The sequence below is a fragment of the Cololabis saira genome, chromosome 17 (assembly GCF_033807715.1).
Source record: "Cololabis saira isolate AMF1-May2022 chromosome 17, fColSai1.1, whole genome shotgun sequence".
In the NCBI taxonomy this organism is placed as follows: Eukaryota; Metazoa; Chordata; class Actinopteri; order Beloniformes; family Belonidae; genus Cololabis; species Cololabis saira.
The window spans coordinates 7,890,047-7,914,958 of record NC_084603.1 but is presented as its reverse complement, the minus strand read 5'-3'; the positions used below and the strand labels follow the sequence as shown (position 1 = coordinate 7,914,958).

Sequence of the window (24,912 nt, the reverse complement as noted above, 5' to 3'; positions counted from 1 at the left end):
TCCTTGTAACAATTCTTTACAACATTCTTTCCCCATGAATCAAGCCTAGCCCTCATAACATCCACACGGCATCAATCCTCTCATTTTCATCTATCCTGGCTCTTACGAGCCAGTGATTCAAAGACGGAGAGTATAGCAGTTTCTTGTTAACATTTATTATTGATGATTGCAACATCCAGAGTATATGAAGAGAAAAAGGGCAGAGGGAATGACTGGAGGTCAGAGATGGAGCAGTTATTTTTGGAGAGAGAATGAAAGATGGGAAGAAATCAAAAGGCAAAATTTGAACTCTCGATGCCTCAAGGGTTGAAACGCTTTCAGGTGTTGGTATGTACAAATATGCAGAGTACTAAACACAAACAGGAGAGTATATAATGAAAAAAAGGGAAAAGAGCGGTAGTAAGAGGTTGGGTCTGGCTACTTTGCTTGGACCAATTAAACATGATGAGAAAGCCCTCTAAGCCTGAGGTGAGACAGCAATAATGCCAGTCCACACAACTCAAGATGCCCACAAATGTGCAAATGTGTATTTAAGTGCGCAACTATGCACTCACGTCCTGAACACACACAGCTACACCCACCAAGAGACATAAATGCGCTGGGCCTTATTATACTGATCAGAGCTGAGGCACAGAGCGCATTAGGCATGATAGCTCACTTTTTCCAGCGGGCCGAGTCAAGGACAAAAACAACCGCACAGAATAGCCTGTGTAACCTTGAAGGAAAACAAATGCAAATATGATGATCAAAGGGACCAAACGGCATATTCATCTGATCAAATGAGAAATATGAACCAAGAAACACACAGTCATCTCTCTCATGTCGTTTGTCTCAACGATATAACTCTCTCTAAAGATGCCCCTCTGCAGAGTTCACGGACATCAAAGCGGTCACACTCGTCTCCTATCGACAAGGCGCCATCATTCTGACAACCTATGTGTGATGCAACTCTACACACTTTCTAAAGCAAACACACACGTATGGCAGTGAGTATGCCAAGTTGACCAAGTGCCACATGTTTTTAGTAATTCATTATTTCCCTGGAGACCATAGCTCTGCAGTAATATCACGCCCTGTCCTCCTCTTCACCCTTCATCTTTCCGTTATTGTTGTCAAATCAAACTTTCGACTCAATATTTGAAGCACTGGAGGCTTAAGGGAAGAGCCATGGAGAGACAAAACAGTTCAGTACAATATTCCACCAATGAGTATCGATGCTTGAAAGTCTGTAAAGCATTTAGAATTCATGCCATTCCTGAATAAATACGATCTAAAACATCATAAGATTTGTCCTCCGGGTGCATGAAGAAATCCCAGTTGCCAGGATTTGAGTCTATGCAGCAGTAAGTTTTATGCTGCTTAATAGAATAACCTCTGTGTTGATTTGCTGTATGATCCGTAAGATCAAAATCATGGACAAATGTCCTGAATTCTTATAACTTGCTGGTTTTATTTAGAACGCGTTGTTCCATGAATGATGGCAAGTCTTTTTGGCTCACACACAGCGAAGCTTCCTATTTTGGTCTCTTCCATCCACAAACCTTTTCCCATCTGCCTTCCTGTCTGTCAGGATCTCTAGTAGGCTGCAGATGGCTGACAATGTTCTTCTTGGAGGGGCATTTCTTTTTCCTTGCAGGACTTCCGTGCACACTACTGTTGTCCTGATGCTGGACTCGCACCTTTCTGTGAAGAAGTTATCCTTGGTTTGAGCATATCCTTGTGTACCATTACACCCATTGTTCACAGAGTGTTTTTTTCTTTTCTTTTCTGGCTAATATCTCCCAACGATAAAAACAATGCTCTTAAAACTGAGTCGTTTGCACACCATCTGTTATACTGATGAATGACTGAGTTTACTCTCATTAGATATGATTTTCAGAACCCTTTTCCAGCCTAAGGGCATCAACAAATCCTTTTTTCTGAAGTTTTCAGAAATTCTGATTACTACAATGATATACTTCCAATAATCAGTTTTGAAGCTTTGATACATCTTTGCTCTTTAAATAAAAACAAGGCACCAAGTCAAACCTGAGCCCCATCCCATTGACCAATCTCAATTTATCCCAGGGGTTCCCATATTTTTGCCAGGGAGGTGCGCATCCTTGGATTATTTAAGTTGATAATGACAAGTACTGTACATTAAACTCTTATTTAACTGAGTACTCTATCTATTTCTAGGTCTGAATTGGAAAATTGCAAAAAAAAAGTCTAATTTCTTCAGCACTTAAGTACATTTCCTTCATTTGCGCATGCCTGATGCTTAATGTCAGCTTCAGAAATGTGATCATGCTATCTTTATAAATATCACCGTGGAAGATGGTCAAGGGGTCACGCATCTTCTCAGATGTCAGTAAAGTTACGGCCAAGTCCCCCAGCGGCACCCGTTTGACAAAATGAGCAGCCCCAGCGGCCCGTGAACTGGAGCAGAAACCAAGTGTTGACAGAGCTGCCAGTTGAGCTGTGCTGGTGGCTGCGCAGTGAAATGTACGGCTGTCACATACAAAAACAGGGTTAAAGGTTTGGCCGGGCTAATCTCTCCGCTGCACTGGACTAAAGAGCAGCCCAGAAGGGCCCCTGGCCAGCTTTCAAGCAAAGACACAAATCTACAAATGAGGATCAAAGCAGTCGCATGGAGGACAGCCAGAGGCAGATGTAGTACAGGGTTCAACTTCTTTCTGTCCATTTCACACCTTTGCAGTACAATAATGCAAAGTAACAAAGTTAATGGCCATGATTGCTTTATATGTTCTTTAGAATCTTATTTTTAATATGCATTTAAAAGCCACCAGGACATATTTAGATAATCATATCAACATCACAACACTGCTGTAGTGATGATCTTAATTGCCCATGATGGGCTCTCACTGCTGTAATGTCATTGTAACAGGAAAAAAAAGGTCAATTGTTGGAGAATAGGGATGGGCGGTATGGACAAAAAAATGTATCACGATAATTTCTGGCATTTATCCCAATAACGATAAAAAAAATACCAATACAAAAAGTGTCATCAACGGGAATATTTCTTTCTTTCTTTCTTTCTGGCTCATTTCTTTCTTCTTTCTTTCTTTCTTTCTTTCAGGCTCATTTCTTTCTTTCAGGCTCATTTCTTTCTTTCTTTCTTTCTTTCTTTCTTTCTTTCTTTCTTTCTTTCTTTCTTTCTTTCTTTCTTTCTTTCTTTCTTTCTTTCTTTCTTTCTTTCTTTCTTTCTTTCTTTCTTTCTTTCTTTCTTTCTTTCTTTCTTTCTTTCAGGCTCATTTCCTCAATTTATCGTTTTTACCGTGAGATGACAAATTCTTACCGTGGGGAATTTTTTTGACGGTTTATCTTGAACGGTAAAATATCGCCCATTCCTATTGGAGAAACTATTTTACAATTTGCTTTAATGAACTGTTGGATAATTAAGTATTTCATTTTCCATCCATCCATTGTACACTAGCGCTACCGTCAGATGTAATACTCCGGGCACCAGACCTGGGAGCTGATAACCAATAAGACTTGGTCTTCTCCGTGAAGCCTGCAGTGCTTCGTCACAGATAAGATCTGCGATGCCATCCAACACTGCAGCCGCAGGCATCAAGGACAAAGAGGGAAGTGTACAAACAAAGAATGGAAAGGGGAAAAAAAAACCTTTACAGCCCGTGGTCTTACTTTAAAATATTAAATTTTGGATACAATTACTTTTCCAAAGCGTTGTTTGCCACAGGAAAGAGATGCATTTAGATGTCTACAATGAGATCTGCCTCTGCAGATGAAAAGCTCAGCCTGCAAAGAGAGGTTTTGCTTCCTCATCTGTGTACGGATCTGTGTAGACGGGAATGACTATGCTAGAATAGAACCTGTCCTTAAGTGACCCTCTTTTTCTTTTCTTTTTTTTTTGCACATGCGAGTCGAAGGATTCTGGTCGGCTGGAGCATCGACATATAAAATGATTGATATATACGGTGGGAGAGATAAAGTCTGGTGGAAATGCATAAAAAATTTATCAGAAGCGGTACATCCTTTGTGCTGGTCATGTGATGCAATGGCTGGAGGGTTCTGTCACTTTGGCAGGTACGGCAGAGGCCTGATTTTCAAGGGGAACAGAATTAACAATGACCTGCTTGAGGGTAAAGTCAGCCTGGATCTGAGATGGATATTTCTGAAAGCTCTAACCGTGTAATCATAGTTGCTCTCTGCTGCGACACATGCATCTAGAGCAACCTAAAAGAAAACCGTGGCTTATAAATGTTACGTACTTTATAACATGTCTAAGAACTCCCAAGTGGTCACAACAGACTTTTTTCTTCTTGTATACGACGACAATTTGGAACGGAATGACCACAAGTGGGCGAGCAGGTGTGCGAGTGTAGAGGCCAGTAATGAACTAGCTTCACGTCTAGTCCCGGGAGTCAATGCAAAGCAGGTGTGCTTTATAATTAACTAGTAAGACGTGGAGAGGGAGGGGGAACTATTAAAAAATACTCCTATTATAGACAGTACTCGAGTTGAAGGGGGATGAGGGGGGATGGCATCCCCCCTGAAATAAAAACAGTAAAAATCATCCCCCCTGTAAAACTGCCATCCTCCCTTTCCATCCCTTATGTCATTTCATCAATGAATGTGGTTTTACTGCTATTTCAACATTTAGAGTCATCACCAGAAAAACAACACCAGAAAAATAACTTATTTGACCATTTTCACCTGTTTCAAGTACATTTTCACTTGAAATAAGTAGAAAAATCTGCCAGTGGGACAAGATTTATCTTCTCATTACAAGTAAAAAAAATATTGTTCCCCTGGCAGATTTTTCTACTTATTTCAAGTGAAAATCTACTTGAAACAGGTGAAAATTGTTGTTTTTTTCCAGTGATGAGTCTTGTTTTAAGTGTAATAAGATATTTTACTAAAATGAGAAATTTTACCTAGAAATAGGACAAATATCCTTATTTTGAGTTTTTGCAGTGAACCATTTTACTTATCCTGTGAAGGACAGAGGCATATTGATAAGTTTTTTATTTTTGTGTTTTGATGTATTTGATGTAAGCCCAGTGGATATTTAAAGCTTACAGAAGGCTGCATTTAACTGCTGCTATGTCATTCCTGCAGGTGTTTTGGTCAGTGCTATTATTTGTAATATATTATATTATTTGTAATGAGCACAAATTATCTGTCCCCATATGATAAAATCCACCATCCCTCCTGATTTTTTTTTACAACTCGAGTACTGATTATAGACCACTCTGAGATAAAATACAAAAATATTTTTAAAATCTTATGAGCTGAAGACTGTGAGCTGTCTCATAGCAGGAAAGGACAAACCAAAGTTAGATGACCAGGTTCAAAGCCAGCCCAACCTCTAATTAATTACCAGAGCAAAGAGGGAGAGATAAGCAATCTGGAATTGTCAGAGTGTATGTGGTTTGATATGAAAGCTTTTTTAAACACCGAAGCAGACAGAGGTCAAAGAAAGCAAGTGAGAAGTGGAGACTGTGTAAAAATATTAGAAAAAACAAAAGAAACAGCAGTGACAGTCCAAGCAGCTGCCCCGGGGAGCTTCCTGTGAAATCAGAAAAGGAGTGAACATGACATCAGTTGATTTGAAAAGGGACTCGTTTCCATGAGGGCAGTCTCCTCCACGTCTGAGTGACAGGTGCGGTCTTAGCAGGTTACACAGAAATCGGAGTAGCTTCACAAAGAGAGAGCACCACAGCAAGTAAAACAGTTCAGATGAATTTCAGATGTACACACCAAGTCCTTTCTTCAGTAAATCTAAACCATGCTCTACAGAAATCATGCACCACTGACACCTGGGCATTTCAGAGAATGAACTTGTGAAAGGCCATCAAGCACATCAATACAGCCTTGACATTTGCTAAAAGAGCCATTTCCTGGGTCCAAACCCACCCTGTGATGCCACCATGCAGAGAGAGGGGGCGCCAACACCAGCTGCTCTCCCTTTGAGGTGCAGGCAATAGAGCAGTGCATGCTGGGAAAATAGCTAGACCACCAAAGCATGTGGAAAGCTGTAGCCAATATTTCTCAGAGGAAATGAAAAGATGAGGAGAAAAGGTGTGTCCATAAAGCAAGGAAGAGAGAGAGGGCAGGTGAACAGCACTGCTAACATTTAGTAGAGACTACCGCTTCATAAATGACTCATTTTGGCCGCTCTTTGCATCCTAGCTTCCCATTCTCAATAAAATGTACGCATACACATAAGTGAGCTTCTCTTTTGGAAGCTGATTACTATTTTGTAAATTATGTAGCTGTGCTGTAGAGTTAATAATTGTGTTGAAGCGAAGGACGGTTTTCACTTTCAATAATTCAGCAGGGCAGCTTGCGGCAAACAGATGCCGCCTACAAACCATACAATGAGCACTTGAAAGGTCTCCCAATCGTATATTGTTTGAGTAGCTGATGCGAGTGCACATACAGTGGGGAGTGTGCTCACTTCACCTTATGACACTCCCCATTCCTTTTATGAGGAACAGGTTGTAACCGGCCCTGTCGCGGTTGGCTTATCTAGCTATTATTCTGTCTGACGGACGCATTCAGACCTGTCTACAGGTCTAATCAGTACAGAGATAAAGCTTACTGGTCAGGGTTCGTTGCTACTAAACTCAACATGGATGCGTAGATCAGACACTAATGTTACTGGAAACCAAGATGCCTTGAATGAACAAATCTGTGCACAATAATGCGTGATATGAGCATCTAAAGAGTCCCAGTCGACATGAAATTAACAGATGAGGTGAAAAAACAAGATATTTTTCATTATTAAAATATTTTAGAATGTTCTGCTGTAGTTGAACCATGGCCACTTATATGCAAACTTGTTGTCATACTCCATTTATTTCATTTTGTTTTAGAAATTAGTCATCTGGGAAGAATTTGGTAAAAAAAAAAAAAAATATATATATATATATATATATATATATAAAAAAATAGAAATAAAATTTGGTTGAACAAATATTAATAAAATTGTCTCCTAATTAGCAATACAACTACAGTCATGTTCAGTTCAGGCTAAATTATTGATTGAGTCATTCATTACAATATCAATTTGCATGGCCTTGGTATAATCTTCTTATCACACACAAATACAGCAGTGCTGCTTTACATTCAAGCTCCAATTATACGCCCATAGCATTTCATTAGCAGTTCATGATTTTGAGTGAGATTTTATATATATATATATATATATATATATATATATATATATATATATATATATATATATATATATATATATAAAATGCACAGTTGGGATTTGCTCCTGTCCGTATTACTTATAAAAAATGACTGCGACCATAATATGAGGAAAACTACTTATCCAGCCCTTCCCCTGAACTAACAAAAGTAAATGGCCTTCAACGTTATGGAGGTGTGAGTAATCAAAACATAGAAAGAAGGTAGAGAGACACCACAATAAGAGCAGGTAAAGTATACAGGTGTAAAAGGTAAAAAAGTGGTGACTACAAAGTGCATATTCTCATTCAGGTGCACACATGCTGCTCGGCACACACCCCATACCTGCCAGAAGTCCTGCAGAGAGGGAGGGGCAGAACGGCAAGGAGACGAGGACGGAGGGAGGGAGGGAGGGAGGGAGGGGGGAGACAGAGGAGGAGTAGAAGAGGCGGGGAAGAGAAGGAGGGACGGGGAGTTTGTGGGTGGAGAACAGGGATCGGCAGATGGAATGATTCAGGGGAAAAGACAGAGAGAAAGTGGGGATGTTGGGGGATGGGGAGTTCAAGGTGAAGTTTATTCACGAGGCAGAGAGGAGAGAGAAAATGGGGGCATTACTTGGTATGAGGACGAGAGGATGGCTAATCAGAGCATAGGAGAGTAATCAACAGTTAGCAACGGCAACATGAAATCAGAAACATTTCCGGCAGCTGAAAGCATAATACATGATGAAGGTACGAGGCAAAAATCACAGAGGTGCATAACATTTACAGCGGCGGATCCCATCACAATCCCAGTTACAGACTTGTAAAACAGTAGTCCAATAAATGCGCAAACAAAGCAAACAAGCTGGGTCGATATAAACCACAGACCTAAAGTAACCATATAAGACATGTAATGTTGGTCCTGGAAAAAAATGTGTCAGTAGGAGGAGCAGAGGGAAGGAGGGGGTAACTGATTTACAAAACCTACTCCTGCATATTTATTCCTCTTAACTATGTCCAAATGTTTATACATGAAATCTAGTTTGGATAAGCTATTCTTAAATATGAATGAGAGCTCCTTTTAAAGAGCTCTCACAGTACGTTTCACTATGTATCTGGCATCAGCAGATACGACATCGTGTGTTCAAGTTTGGCACCCAACTCCCAGTTTTCATATTTTTCATTCACCCTATAGACTTCAAAATTTTAAATATGGGTAAATGTACTGGCCATTTTATTTGACTCTACATTTTTGCCGTTTTTTTGTTCCGTGATAACTAGATTTCATGGTTTCTTGGCAGGACACTGGGATGATTTGCTCTTCTTCCAACTAGCTCTGAGCGACTGTTCAGCAGAAAAGAGGGGATCCTTCCCTGGGCAAGCGGGTTAGGGTGCAATCAAGGAGAGAGGGAAATGTTCACGCCCCTCTGGTCATGGCAGAACAATCTCCAGAGGCAACCAAAGCTAAATAGAGTATCATAAAAGAGCCCCGTTTCCAGAGTTTTTAAAGGCAAATAAAAACATATTTAGCCTTGAGATAGGGATGATCATTACATGAGCAGACGTGCCCTATGAACCAAGTGTTTACGCTTCTGATTTTTCTGCTACCACAGCACAAAAACACTTAATACTTAATTCTGATTAATGTATCCCCTGAGCTCTGACATTAACAGAATTTAAATACGGGTGATTAAAAGTTCTGAAGAACATGCCATAAAATATAACGACACGTAAAACTAAAAATGCAGAAAAAGAAAGAGGAAAAAAAAAATTGACAATGTATTCTTTTGTATGCATTCTCACAGACAATGTGGTTCATCAATATGGAGATTAGCGATAGAATTGCACCAGCCTGAAGGCTGATGAATTTTGTAATGAGGTTAGAAAGTTCAATCAGCACATGTATGACTCACTAAAATGAAATGAGCGAGGACGTTTAGCAACTAGGTATGAGATGATCACTGAAATATATGAGGCGGTAGTAACGCTCACAAATCAATACCACGTAAAGCAGTAAAAATAATGTTGATGGTGAGTTCTATTAATTGTTTCTTCTGTCCTTATGGCGGCCAGAGAAATGTATTCATTAGAGCACAGATACTTGCTGCTTCTGACTCATTCTGTGGCCACGGACGGTTTAACGCAGCTAAAGCTCACGCCTTTAAATTGTTTGTTTAGCAGCAGCGAGCTCATCTAGATGTAGATGTGTTTTGTTACACAACCATGTTTTACTTGGCTGAGATGGCCAAATGGTTTCGAACTAAAGACAAGCAGACATAAAAAAAAATAAGATCTCCTTAGAACCCCTCAAATATTTCTGTAAACTTTCAAAACTCGAAAATCAGTTTAGAAATTTACTGGGTGCATCAGTGCAAAACCATTCTTAAGCACTTTTATTTTTTTTAGGTGTATATAAATGAAATGATAGTACTTATTTTCTTTATTTCAATTTGATAACTTTTGTGCGTGAGCTTATCATTTAAAAAATAAATAATAATAATTAATCAAACAAACAGTTTGTTATGCCAGATCCTAGAACATTTCTAAAGGGAGACAAGTTACTGTTAAGATTTTAAAGTAATATCTCTCAGCACTACAAGCAGCGTAAACATCTCTGTTGTACTTAGGCAGATATCTTTAAATCTCTTGACATGAAAATTAAATTATCTGTATGGCAAGGCACCATGTGGAATTGGGAAAGATGAGAGAAAGTTTTTATTTTGTGCGAATGCGCTTTGGATAAACTAATCCTTTAAGCCTTTTTTGACACTGGTTATTTTGGGGAATGTAACTGGGTGTACTGGCCTGCTGTGAAGTGGGAAATTAAATAAACCAGTGAGAACAGCCTTTTAAAGACGTGTGACATACATTTAGCTGACAGTACATTTACATTATGCCAAAATATGTTTAAGTCAATTAATAACAAGATATTAAACTAAGACGTAAAAAATAATACGGTAATAACAAAACTTCTTGGGGCTGATCTTCTTAAGTTGAACCTCTTCAAAAACAAGACAGCCACATCTTACCTTCCCATCATAGCGCTTCACAATGAACTGATCCAGGCCTAGATCTGACGAAGAGACGATAAACAGATATTAACACAACAATATTCTATGTGAGACGGACTACATTTGTTACATAATCTGAGATTTCTGGACACTGAGATCATGAAGCCCAATTATTATCTTTAATAGGGTTACTGAACCACTGGGAAATAATAACAAGTCCTGGTGATTATAATCATTAACAATTCAACAGACACACAGACACACTAGCAAAAGCATATTAATGCATCACTTTGTCATCGGCAACTGAGACTCCACCACTTTTTTTCTCTATAAATCTGTTGGTAACGCTTGGTTAGTTAGGTTCAGTAAACTGAAGCCCCCACTAATCCCAACAAAGCTCACCTTATCTTTACTTTAAAAAACAGTCTGGGTGGGCAAAATAGAGGCTAAAGAAATAAAGAGCAAGGGAATCACGTAGCGGGGAGAAGAGGTTCTGGCTCCAGGAGTGGAAGGCCAATGGGGGTTGAGGCAACAGAAGTTTTCATCATGATTACAATTTAAGAAGTGCTAGGGTGAACAAAAAAAAGCCAGCATCAACGTGACAGGCCAGAATAAGTTCATATTAAGTGTTAACTGCAGTCTTGGCTCTTTAACTATGTGAATTAATACACCAGAGCTAACAATCCCCACATACTGAACATTAAACCGCAACTATATGACTGAAGTTAATGCTCTTCCATCCAATAAAATGTCAGAGATCTAACCCAGTTTTGGTGTGAGATAATAATACCAACAAGGGGGTATTTTAAAACATGGATGCTAAGTTAAACTCTATGCCTCCACAAACCTCCCCTGGTTGGAGATCAAATAACTCTTACTGGCTCCTTGCGTGATGTCAGATCTGCTCTGAGCTCAGCCAGTTAATTGTTACACCAACCGCTGTGTCGTGATTCCCTCAACCCAGCGTGACTGGACTGCCCTCCTCCATCCCTCCCTCCTAATACACTCAAAGTGTTGATGGCAAAAGAAATTGAACTCACTCTCAGGCTGCTTCTCATTGGGTGTGATGGAGCGTATGAAGTCCTGGGGTGTCATGTAAACCTCCGCATCCCCATGCTCACTTATGACCTTCAGGGTTGCAAAGTAGCGGAAAATTTTGTCCGGAGTCGAGTAGGCCCTTATTCTGTTCTCATACTCCATCACCTAAGAACCAAGCAACAGGAACAATTAAAATCAGGAGCTGCACACCACAGGCACCAGTACCAGTCTCGTGTAAATAAGAATCAATAAAATCAAATCACCAACAATTTTTCAATCAAGCCTGCAGTAAGGTAAATAATCTGAAAGAGAGTTAACCGAGTATGCTGGGATTGAAGGGGTGATAAAAGTAAATAATCAGGCAGCAGCAGGAAAGTAAGCTGTCAGCCCTGATGGAGAGGTATATTAACCTCCCGACGGCAGCACTTACACAACCAAAACAGGAAGTCAGGAGTCTTCAGGGTCAGTCTAACTGTCAGGCCCAAATGAAGGAAGACTGTCGAGTTTTCACCAGCACAAATGAGACTATCGTCTGTGCTCACCATCGTACGGATTTGGGACAAACTAAACTAATTCATTGAGCTCTGGTACACAGGTTAGCCATCTCTATGCTTGTTTTGACAACACCATCTGTTTTCCAGGAGAATATTTCAAAGAAACGATGCGTAGCTGGGAAACTTGACAGTGCAGCGCGTGCTTTTGAAGATAATCCACACAGGTGCTTTTTCATGCGGAAATAATTGCGAGTAGTAAAGCGACTCCCTGCGGAAAAATTCAAACTCGTTCAAACATTTTTTTCGGGCTGTCACTGAGATCAAATTGACAACGGAGAGTTTGTGAGCGGGAAGCCGCAGAGACGGATCAATCTATAATTTATTTTGAAGGTTTGTAGATATTATTAAATACTTTTCTGTTGATTATTCTAAATCAATCCACAATAATCCGTTGGGGAAATTTGTATGTCACAGGCAGAAGCAAACACCTCCAGATGCCTGTGAAACATAGATGTTCCACATTTTACTACAGTCGATGGCTAAATACGCAGATGAGCATAAAAAGTGAAGCCGACCCTCTTCTTAAAAAATTTGATTCAAGATCGTTTCCATTTTCAAAAGCTGAATATAAGAATATCACTATGGAAAGGTGTCTCAGCTTCTACTGTATCTACCTATCAAGCTTTTCACACGGGTGGATTGAGAGCCTGATATGTTTGCTCTAAAACTGTGGGAGATTTAATTCATTCGTATCATCCATCAAGCACTGAAATGTTCCTCATGCCAGCTGCTGTAACACAAACCAACAGCATGAATGAGCCGCCTTCAGAGTTTACAGCTACAGAAATGTTCAGTTTTTTAAATTCGGAACTTTCCCTCAACCAACGTAACCGTGCAAGTTGTTCCCGGTATTTTCTATTCAGAGTAGATCTATCAACGAGACTTGTTTTTAAAAATATGTCAAACTGTCCTAGTTTATTCGCAGAGCTCAGATGCTGAATTTTGTGTTGGTGACAGAGAAGCTCGGCTCAGATGACTCTCCATAACTGCAACATCACATCATAACATCCCCGGATCTGCTAAATCTTTCTGATGTCTTATTTTTTCCATCTTTCTTTTGCTTAGTCTTTGATACCTACACTTAAACTCCCAAATCATGATCTGAGGACACGTATCTGAAAATCATCATTTTATGGACTTCTCCTCCTTTATGAAAATCAAGTCGGCAGGAAGCTGCTTTGGTGCTGCGTGGATGCTGATTGTTGCGATGTTGCCATATCAAACTAATTCACGTCTAAGACCCTTGGTAAAATTATTACACCAGCAAATGTGTTTGGATTCACAAACCGATTTCCTCCCAGTCCACACAGGACAAAATGATGCTGATCTCTGTAAAGATGCTGAGAAGGGTTAACTATGAACTTCAAACCTTTGTGACTAAAAGTTAACAGTTGTGTGAAAATAGCTTGAGTCTGGAGAGAAATAAAAAACTTTAACCTTTGATACTGTGCTATTTCCCTGTTTTCATCTCTCTCAGAGTTGCAGCCTACTGAGCTCTGTGTAAACCAAACTGAATCAGACTGATGTTTGCTTTCTTTGACCTTTCAGCTCATATTTCCTTTATTTAACAAACATTCACATTTAGGGAGGTGAAATTCAAGTTCTATTCATTTTAAAGTTTAGTTTTAAATGTCTTTAGCGTCGTAGGCACATCACCTTTTTTCCCTAGAGATTGTTAAGCAATCTTATACAAAAGTATGTTTCAATTTAAAAGGAAAAGAAAGAAAGAAAAACACAGAATAAATGCCGAGAGTAAAAATGTCCTCCTGCTGTCCACTTTTGCATTTGATTTAAATATTCAAATGATCAACTTTAAAAACATGTTAGGAAAAAAAGAGCAGAATGAAAAGGCCATAAACAGAATTCCAGACAAATGGACGATGACCTAAACATTAAACATTGTTTGGATGACACTACTATACACAACTATGTTTAATGTTGAAGTCCTCATCCACTCATGCTGTAAAACTCCAAAGACATCGGCTCAGTAGGGACAGTGAGAGCATAAATCTGTTCCCCGGACTTATGGTTTCAACAGACTATGGATGCTGCTGCTGCTGCGGGAAAAGTGACTGCGCAATTTACCCATCTGCCCCCATAATTCACATGTACCTGTGCAACTGCATCACATTTCATCTTTAAAAATGGCATCTATTGTTCCAACCCTTTTCCTCATTTCTCAAATAATAAAATACTGAGCAGCGAAGCGTGTTCATTTGGCATCAAATCAAGCACCGTTGGTTGCTCTTCTGTTCATCCTCCGTCATCTGCTGCCTAATTAACAGCAATAAAACCTTCAGAGCGGTACAGTTTTGTTGTTTATGACAGCAGAAATGCATGACGATTTCCTCTGTGTCCCCCTCTAAATATTCTGTCCAAATATACTGTGTTTGCATATTGGACATTGATCAGGAAAACTTTCAAAACACCGTTCTGGTGACTGACTGAACGGCTGCAGGTTTATCGTTTATTGATCACCTTGCGGTCACGGAATCCTGAGCGGGGCTTCTTCTTTTTCCCCTCTCCACCTTCCTCGCTTCCGTCCTCATCACCGCTGCTCGGCTCCACTGATTTCTCAGACTCTGTATCTCTAACAAAATCAGGTTCTTCTCCACTTGGTTGCTCTGAGTGTCGAACAGAAGGGCCTGCATCAGCATATGCTCTGTTTTAAAAGACAGAAACACACAAGAATTATATCAATACGTGAGAGACAGTAAATGCTGTGACACAAGTGAAGTATTACACTATCTCTACCAAGGAAAATTATGGAAATAAGTTAAGCTTTTAGATGCAATGCTAAGAAATCTATCATGACAAATTCCCACTTGACCATATTTCTGACTAAATTGAAGATTAGAATAATTATAATAATAGTAAAAAAAATAAATAAAAATAATAATACTTAAAAAAAAAAAAGAAGCTTGGTCCGTGCGAGATTGGCTAAATAATTCAATCTAATGTGACATAAGAAGAATGAAGCCAGAGGTGAAGGCTTGGAGCAGTCCCATCCCATCAGTCTCAAACGCTGTAAGGTATCATCCATCATTCTGCCTCCGGCAGTACAGGCATTCTGTCCCCAAAGATTTCTACCTTAACCAGCTCCTATAACACTGTGCCCTAGCTAAAAAACAACAACATTGTTATTAATAAGTAGCCATAAAAACATTATAAATTGATTAATTCAATTTGGAATATGCTAAAAAGCCAAACTGCTTCAGAGAACTAATCAGATCTGCTGTTGTGTTGAGGTCGACAGAGGAGGCTGGTATAAGAGACTCAGAGGTGTCTCATAGACAGGGCGGTTGCTTTAAATAGGAAAGTAAATCCATAAAAGCGCAAACCTAAAGAAATAAGACGTAAATCACTCTTATTGTGAGACTGATGCTATCAAGACTTGGTTTGTCTATCATGCTGAGAAAGAAGACGACAACAAACTGCACACGTCGCTCATTCGAAAGATTGAAATGTCCTGAAATTGATATGCAACATAATATCAAATCAAACTTTATTTGTAAAGCACCTTTCATACAAAAATGTAACACAAAGTGCTTTTCATAAAACATAAACATAAAATGTATTAATTAATTAAAGGAATAAGACAGTAAAATGTATAAAATATACCATAAATAACAACTAAAATATTTAGATAGATAGAATAATGCAATTATTACCCAATCATTGGCATAAAGAAACACAAGGGTGCATTAAACAGCTCTACCTTTTCCAGAGTAGTCCGGCGCTAGCAGATACACCTGTCACGCCTGCCAGGGCTGCCAGCATCAGCCTCCTCCGACCAGGCCCTTGCGCTACTCCACGGTAATAACGGCGGGACAGTTGGGTCAGCCCCACCGAAACTGCGGATAATGCCCGCAATCGGAACATCCTGCAGTGAGACAAAGGCAGAATCAATACATTGCTTTCATATTTTGAACTGTTAGCATATGCACAGAAATGACTTAAAAACAACAACATAACTTATTTGAACATCATGAATTAAGCAAAGCTCTATTACTGCACCAATACATTTCCTAGTCCCATAAGCCATTGAAATTTTAGTTAAAGATTTGGAAACAATCGACCAAAAACATGATAAACACTTATCTCAAGAGGAACAGTTCACTCTTTAAGCCCCTTTTCTCCTCTACAGACGCAAACAGAAGCAAAACTCAAACTCATTTCCGTTGCAGAAGTTAAGCCCCTGAACTTCATTTTCAACTATAATGCCACTTAATTCTTAAGTGTCACGGAAAGCTGATTAACAATTAAGCTGACAGCTACTGGTGTGTATCTGTAGTTCCCATGTGTGTAATTTTAAAACTACAGGACAGACGAGTTCCCATCACAGAGGCCTTTAGCCATCACCTGTGGATGTTATTAACAACCCAGGTACCAAGTGTCAAATGGTCTAACCAGGAAGAAAAATGAAGAAATGACACGTGCTAACTGGAGTATTCAGCAACATTCATCTACAAGCCTGAAAAAGGAAAAACCCATGAAGAATTTCTGAATGATTTCAAAAACACTAACATCAAAAAACATGTTTAGCTGAAATGCTACAACAGAGTTCATTTCATTTCATTTCAATTTTATTTATTCCGTATCATGGAAATGGTAGTTAACATACATGTTCCATTCCATGATCGAAAAGGGGCAAGAAGAAGAAAGCCTTATATTACAAGCCCCTTTCTCAAAAAAAAATAAAACAATACATATGAAGATGGTCTGTCCGTCTGTTCAACAGTCACTGCTTATATAATACCAAAAAAAAAATAAAACAAAAAACAAAACAAAAAATAAGAAAACATACACAATAACTCACCAACAACACCAAAAACAAAAAAACAACAAAAGATATTTTACCTGTTAAATTCATATTGTCTGATTATCTTGTCTTTATACAATTTCTTGAACTGGTGAATATTTTTACAATCCTTTAAATCAATTGTTAAGGAGTTCCATAATTTTACACCACATACTGAAATACACGTTTGTTTTAAAGTAGTTCGTGCCAACGGATGTTTAAAATCAAATTTCCTCCTATGGTCCTTATTTTCTGAACTAAACACAAAAAAACGTATATTTTCAGGCAAGAGTTGGTCTAGGCAACAAATAATAATGGTAATTCTCTGTTCTCTGTTCGGTCTCCCTCCACTTTTCTTCTTCTAGCAGCTGGCCTTCAGCAGGACGGTCCCCCCCAACGAGCCAGGTCCTGCTCAAGATTTCTTTCCACTCAGGGGGAGTTTTTCTTTTCCACTGTTTGGCTTAAGGTTTTTCTCCCGCTATGAGGGTTTTTCACTTGCCTTGTGTTTTTTTTTTTTTTTGTATTCCTCAGGGGTCATGCTCAGCAACTCTGAAAATCCCATTGCACTGGTGTGACAGAGAGCTGCTTTTGCCGTGTTGCTTGGCACATCGTTAAGTGGTGGAAGCTGTTATTTATAATTTGATTTTCCATCTGCTGAGATGCTACACACCAATTCCCCTCATTCCTCTGCTATCAGCTACATTTCCATAGCCAGCTGAACTATCACTAAACTTAAAACGAGGGTTTCTGCAAAAATAAAATGACACTTGCTTGATTAAAAGTAGATCAAACAGATCGATGAAGAGAAAAACACAGGATAGAGTGACCAGTGTTCACTTTTCTACAAGTATGACAACAAAGAAAAGGAGATTATACGCAAATAAAATGTGCAAAAAGGACAATCTTAGGTTTACATTCAGTGAACTTTGTGACACGCACACAGCTCTCTTATCCTCCCAACCAGAAGTAGTAACTCCTAGGATGCATTCCATGCAGGCACACTAGACCAACAACGGGTTTTACACACTAAAAACCAATTTCAAGAGAAACTCCAAACAGTCACAACAAATTGGCTAGCACTCAATCATACAGAAACTCAAGCACATTCACTGATGAACAAAATCACAATCTTGCTGGTTCACAAATAAACAAAGTATAATATGTGCAGAATTAAAAGGCACTCTTTGTTTTTCCAGACGTGGTTGTGGTAATCTGCCACCTCAGGAGCAGACACATTTTTGGATTATATTCCTTTTTTCTTTCTTTTTTTTTTTTTTTTTTTTACACAGAATAATACATTGTACAGGAACAAATAACTGCAGTAAATAGTGACTGACTGAAACAATATACTATACATATAAAAACCAAGAAGAGAGGAGTAGATTAAAAAGCATCTCTGACATTCCACTGAGTGGCTACAATAGTAAATCATATGGTAAACTGTATTTCAACATAGATGGGTATCAAGGTAAAAAGAAACCTTCGCAACAGGGATTTTAGGAGGCATTGATGGAAGTCCTTTTGTTAAATTCTCTAGGCTTTTGTTAAAGTCATCTGATACAGGCTGAAAAAAAAAAATAGAGCACAGACCAAAATCTACCAAAATATTAAAGTGGTTGCTATATTTCAGATAGAAAAAAAAAGGATTTCCTTGTTGTGTGTATGATGAGCCAATGGCTGGTCAATGTTGACATTTTAAAAGGTTGATTCTTCTAATAAGGAAGTTACAACCCTAAAAGACAGCAACGCCCGAAAAAACACTTCTTACTTGTTTCTTTCTGTTTTTAACTTGTACACTAAAATTTGAATTGGTGAATCCACATTATTGTTTGCCATTACCAATTTATATCACTTCCTCATAATCTAAAATCTAAAATCTAAAAAAAAAAGTTCCTGAGAAAGACAGTTTTACCAAAACAAGCTGAGAAGTGTGAAACTAATCTCGGGTTGAGACTACTGCTGTTCGTTGTATTACCAAAAACAGAAATGAGACTCCTCTCATACAGTATATGACAAAAGCTCTACACGGTGCCTTTTTAACCTTATTGGGGCTCTACAAAGTGATTTGCATTGTATTTCTTATTTACCCATTCACAATCACGCATCTACACATGTTTTTTTTTTTTTTTTTACTTAAACGAAATTCCTATCACATTCCAATCACACCCCAATGAGCACATCTCGGTGTAATCAGGGGTGCAGTGTCTTTCACAGGGACACTCCGGCATGGGACTAGGCCAAGGATTGAAACACGACCTTCCGGCTGAAGGACAACCAACTGTACCCACTGATCCAGAGCCACCCCTAAAGGCCCAGGAGTACCAGCAAAGATATTTTCATTGCTGCCTCAGTACCCTGGAAGCCAGTAGTTGCTCATTTTAACCTTTCAAGGCAGCCAGATTCTCTGGAGATCCATTGATCATGACCACAAAACAAAATATCTTGCCAAGGTTTATTTTACGTGACAATGGTCAAAGTGCGGTGGGACAGTGGGATCTTCTTATTTAGAGGCAGCTGCATGCAAATTTTAAAGGGCATAACAGTGGAATAAAAATCTGGACCATATGTTTTTATGTAAGATATACACATACATATACATATATATATATATATATATATATATATATATATATATATATATATTGTTTGTTTTCAGTTCATCATCTTTTCTATCAAATGCAGATCTTTCTCAGTTTAAGGGTGTTTTTATATACATATAAAAAACACTTTCAGATCATTTGTTTACACTTTCAGTATACTTTATTTAGTTTCAAACTTCTGCTATTGATCTGATGTGAGGGGCGGTTCCCAATATTACTCGGTTGTGGAATCATGACTGTCAGAGGACGCTGAAGGGACTTCCCATTGACAAAGTTAGGCTATTTAAGACATTCATTACCATAATTGATCCTTAAGAGGTTATCAGATTTTTACAGCATCAACTGTAATAATTCAATATAATAACAGAATACAAGAACTGGCTACATTACACAGATCTGACAGTTTAAACCCAGCCTAACGGTGACAGATAGTGCTATACACATGATTCATCCAGTATTGTCCTATATGTATAATAACATCTGGCCAAGCCTGTTTGATCTACTACTACTACTGTCATTTAGCAGATGCTTTTATCCAAAGCGTCTTACATCTGAGAACAACACAAGCAAGAAATCACATATGAGGGTCCAGCTGTATAAGTGCTGGTCAGACTGCTGTGAGTCAGTTGGACACAGGTGCTGCCGTGCCAGTGCTAGATTGTTTTTTGTTGAAGTGTTCCCGTCCCACCCAACACAACAGTCTCTTTATACAAGAAAACTAAGTCTTAAAAGACACCATCATAATATAATCTTGGCATAAGTGCATGCAGCTTTCTCAGTGCTGAGTCCTGCAAAGAGCTGGACAAATCTTCTAACTGCAGAAATTATCCTTAAAGAGCTGAGTCTTCAGCTTGCTCTTAAAAGTAGGTACAGACCCTGCAGATCGGACAGAGTTTGGTAGGACATTCTTACATCGGGAACAATGGAGGAAAAGATTCTAGCTACTGATTTTACGCCACGTTGTGGTGGAAGCACCAGGCATCTTTCACTGCCTGAGCGGAGCTGTTGAGAGGGAGTGTAGCTCTGGATGAAGGAGTGAAGGTAGGCAGGCGCCATGTGGGTAATTGTTTAGTAAGTCAAAAGCAGTGCTTTGACATGAGTCATGAGTGACATGAGCTCTCTTGAACTGGTTGAAGACCAGACATGCTGTTGCATTCTTGATCATCTGCAGAGGTTTAACTGAGCACACAGGGAGGCCGACCAACAAGGAATTACAGTAGTCAATGCGTGACATGACCAGCGCCTGAACCAAGAGCTGTTCCGTATATTCTGTCAGGTGGGGTCTGATTTTCCTGATGCTGTAAAGAGCAAATCGGCAAGACCGGGAAACCGAGGGAACAAACCATATGGCATGTCAGTTTAAAAACTACTATAAACTACATAAATCTTGAAGCTCTGTAACTCGGTCCTGACTCACATAATATCAAACAATCTGAACAATACCCATTTATCCTTTGTAGGAATGGTTACCTCAATGTTCTATCAAACGCTATCAAATAAGGTGAAAAGATGACAGAGAATATTACTACAAACAGTGCAGTTACACGGAAGCAAGGCTTTTCTCATTGCCCAAAAGTAATATTAACTGTATAAACGCAAATGTCAAATCTATGTCTACTGTGGGTTATCCATCGAGACATTTTGCCTGATGTGACTATGTCTGACTATGTCTCTCGGCTGGCCTGGGAACGCCTCGGACTCCCCTCGGAAGAGCTGGAGGAAGTGTCTGGGGTGAAGGAAGCCTGAGCATCTCTGCTGAGACTGTTGCCCCCGTGACCCGGGAACGGATAAGCGGCGGACGATGGATGGATGGATGGATGGACATTTTGCCTGATACAAACTGATAACTGATCCAGACACAAAAACAGATTCTTCCCCCAAGCTGTTGCTCTGATGAACTCTCAACACTCATAGAGTCTCAGAGTAATCAATCAATAAAACTGTGCAATAATAATAATAATAATAACCACCTTTCAATAACCATGTCTACCTCATACTGCTGCACCTTTCACTTTTTTTTTTTTTTTTTTAAATTGTATATATGTATAGCTGTCATTTGTCTATTTACTGCACAGTGAGCGAGTCAAATTCCCTGTCTTGTTTGACCTGACTTTGCCAATAAACCTGATTCTGATTCTAAACAGAATCACTGCATGATGACCTGGCGAGACTTGGAAGCCCAGTTTTATGAGAACCAATGATTCCTAAAAAGTAGAGTACAGACAAATCCAAGGGTCCACCTGAGATATCTGTATCACCCCAATTTAGGTAATAAGAGCATATCATTTACTCACAGCAAATGGTAGATGTAGCTCATTTGAATGTAAATTATAGTCTCCTTACAGGACTGTCTCAGAAAATTTGAATATTGTGATAAAGTTCTTTATTTTCTGTAATGCAATTAAAAAAACAAAAATGTCATGCATTCTGGATTCATTACAAATCAACTGAAATATTGCAAGCCTTTTTATTATTTTAATATTGCTGATTATGGTTTACAGTTTAAGATTAAGATTCCCAGACTATTCTAATTTTTTGAGATGGAATATTTGAGTTTTCTTAAGCTGTAAACCATGATCAGGCATATTAAAATAATAAAAGGCTTGCAATATTTCAGTTGATTTGTAATGAAGCCAGAATGTATGACATTTTTGTTTTTGTAATTGCATTACAGAAAATCACAATATTCTAATTTTCTGAGACAGTCCTGTAAATGTCATAAGTGCACCACGCTCTAAATTAATAAATAAATCCTCCAGACAACCAACAAGGAGGCACACCGTTGTTTTCATGGGGTCTTCAACATTATGCACATAAATAACAGCATGCACATCTTGACCGACAAGCTTCATAACAAATGACTTATCTTACTGCTATATTTATTTACTGCAGTGGAAAAGTGAGCCTCTAAAGTTAGCCAGAAATGAACGACCACCCCTCGCAGTAACACTGGGCTTAGCGGTTGCCTGTCTTCCAACCAGTATTGGTCTACTTTTACAGCTCAAATGTTGTAGAAGTTGTTGACGTTTGGACACCGAGCTCAGCAGCATGATGAGCTAGCGCTTGCTAGTAAGTCAACGTTGTAATACATGATTACCTCAGTGCGCTGCTATTACACCGACTAGTTTCACTCTACTCTTTCATAAATATGTCTTACAGCTCGGGAAGTCATAATTATACTCACATTAAGCACGATAACGGCACCAATCGGTCTGAAGAGGATAAAGTAATCGGCGCTCGCAGCCGTCCAGCTGCACAGATGAAGCGCTTCCGTGTCTGCAGACAGTGGGCGGGGCGAGACCCAGTAGCCCCGCCCACACAGGTCAAGACCACGCCCACACAGACACCGTAGCCCCGCCCACTGTTGATATCAGTCTTTTTGGAATATTTATACTTTACTGAGAAAAAAGAAAGTTAACTTAAAGGGTATGGAGCTAGAACAGTCTCATAATTCACAAATGCACAGGACAAGTTTTACAAATGCACAGACCGTTTCACAAATGCACATAACAATTCACACGTGCGCAGGACAAGATATACAAATGTATTTTTGATGCACACACAAATATAACCTGATTTACAAACGTTTTTTTGTCTGTGAGCTGCGCTGGATTTGCGTGTGACTTTTGAGACTCCACTGACGTGACTCAATCCACAAATACGTTTTTTTTTACACAGAAGGATCTGCAACCAATCAGATGTGTTTCTTTGTTCCAGCCAATCATAAGAGTGCACCCCTAGTGGGGGACGCAGAGCAGTGGATAAAACACGACTTACTCGTAAACCAATCAGATTAAAGGGGTGGATACACCTGCTGTTTGAACTGCGTTAGCGCCGTTCGCTTAGAAAAGTGATTAATATTTAATAAAACGGGACCTATTATGAAAAACAAATTTTTTCTTGCTTTGACATATTTAAAGTGGTCTCCCCTCAGCCTGCCAACTCAGAGAAGGAGGAAAGCAACCAAATTCTGCAGTGTCTGTACAGCCGCCCGGATGAGCCGTCCAGTGTCATGTGACTTCTACGAGCCGTTCAGATTCTGCTCCCGTCGTTACGTAACCAAAATGCAAACCACGCCCACAACTAACACCGTGTACTAACTGCATGCAAGCGTCGGACTATCGCATCGCACTGCGTGACATCGGACGCTCTCTGTCCATCTCCCTCCAGCCAGCTGCCACTTTATTGAGGTTTTTGTAGTGAAATGAGGAGGTATCATAGAGATAACTTCTCATTTCAACTAACTGGATCAGCCGTTCCTCATCCATGACTGTTTCCTACAGCGATTTCAACCGGCTTTCAATGCGAGCGACAGGAAGAAAATAGAAGTAGGGCGTCCGACAAATGTTCAGCTCAAAACGCCGCACTGCGTCGCGCTGCGTCACTCGTGGCCAGTTAGGACAGTCAATAGAAAATAAAGCAATGGAATTGATTTTGTCACTGACGCTCACTCACATCGCATGCAGTTAGGACACGGTAACTCCGCCGGCCGGAGCTTCCGCCATTTTTTCGTAACGGTGTATCGCGTCATTCAGGCAGCCAATCAGCACAGTGACATTATCATAGCCCCGCCCACTCAGAATCCTGCATAGATAATGAGGTTAGAGAATGGGAAGATAAAGACATGGCTCAGATGCTGAATTTCTACTTTATTTAGCAAAAACAATCAAAAACTTGTTTTTAAGACATTCAAGGCCTGTTTAAAATAGGTATTAGATGCCATAATAGGTCCCCTTTAAGTCCTACTTGTGCAGTCCAGATCGATTCAGTTATGCCCATTAATCTAATTCTGTTAAATCCATTCATAATCCAATTCAATCCAGTTCATTTTTTTGCAGTCATACAATGGTAGTTCTTAAAAACGAACCAAGCCAACATAATGCATCAATTTTGATTCAGTCCCCCTGTCCTGAACAGGCACTGGACAGTAGGCAACAGTGGACAGAGGGGGGTGGTAGTCTAGAGGTGGGCTTGGGTCTGGAGGACCCAGGTTCAAGCCCTGGAATGGCTACCAAGAAGAACTCCTCTGTGTCTCAGATGTAAGTCGCTTTGGTTAAAAGCGTGTGCTAAATGACAGTAGTAGTAGTAGTAGTAGTAGTAGTAGTAGTAGTAGTAGTAGTAGTAGTAGTAGTAGTAGTAGTAGTAGTAGTAAGACATCTCCAACAGAACCATCCTAAGGAAAGATGGTTATCCACCTGAAAGCACTGAAAAGTTTGAAATTATTATGAGACAGCAGACCAGCAAACACAAAAGACTTTAGGCCAGGGATACCTGAAATGAGAAAAAAACTAATATAAGAGAGAGAGAGAGACAAAGTTAATAATAGCAACAATGACATATGAGTACACAGGAGTATAGAGAGCAGTGAGAAAGTGTCTGATGCATCATGGGATGTACCCCAGTAGTTTACACCTATGGAACTAAAACTAAAGACATGCTTTTCAACGAATAGTAAATTTAACCTTAACCAAAATGAAAGTCTTAAGGCTAACCTTGAAGTTAGAGAAAGTATCTGCCTTCAAAACCCAAACTGGGAGATGGTTCCACAAGAGAAAAACCTGATAACTGAAGGTTGTAACTCTCATTTTAGATAAACTATGCATGTACACATGCAAGCTTGAAAAACAATCGATTGGGAGACTCTGATGTCTTTAACGCAGGTGTTGAACACTGAATAATACTTAAAAATGTGACTGGTCTGAGTGACTGGCAGCTTCACAGCATGTCACAGCAAACACTCTAAATATTGCCTTGAATGCATAT

At 39.4% G+C, this 24,912-nt stretch overlaps 1 protein-coding gene across 1 annotated transcript in view; it reads right to left on the bottom strand.

Moving 5' to 3' along the window:
• The window catches only part of micu1 (mitochondrial calcium uptake 1), a 39,652-nt gene extending 17,230 nt beyond the window's left edge, over positions 1–22,422 (bottom strand). The window contains exons 1-5 of the mRNA XM_061745537.1: positions 22,334–22,422; positions 15,467–15,631; positions 14,227–14,410; positions 11,197–11,359; positions 10,175–10,218 (exon numbers count right to left, since the gene is read on the bottom strand). Coding sequence (XP_061601521.1) covers positions 10,175–10,218; positions 11,197–11,359; positions 14,227–14,410; positions 15,467–15,631; positions 22,334–22,335 — 558 coding nt within the window. The 5' untranslated portion in view covers positions 22,336–22,422. The remainder of the gene's footprint in view (positions 1–10,174; positions 10,219–11,196; positions 11,360–14,226; positions 14,411–15,466; positions 15,632–22,333) is intronic.
• Positions 22,423–24,912: the final 2,490 nt, after the last annotated feature.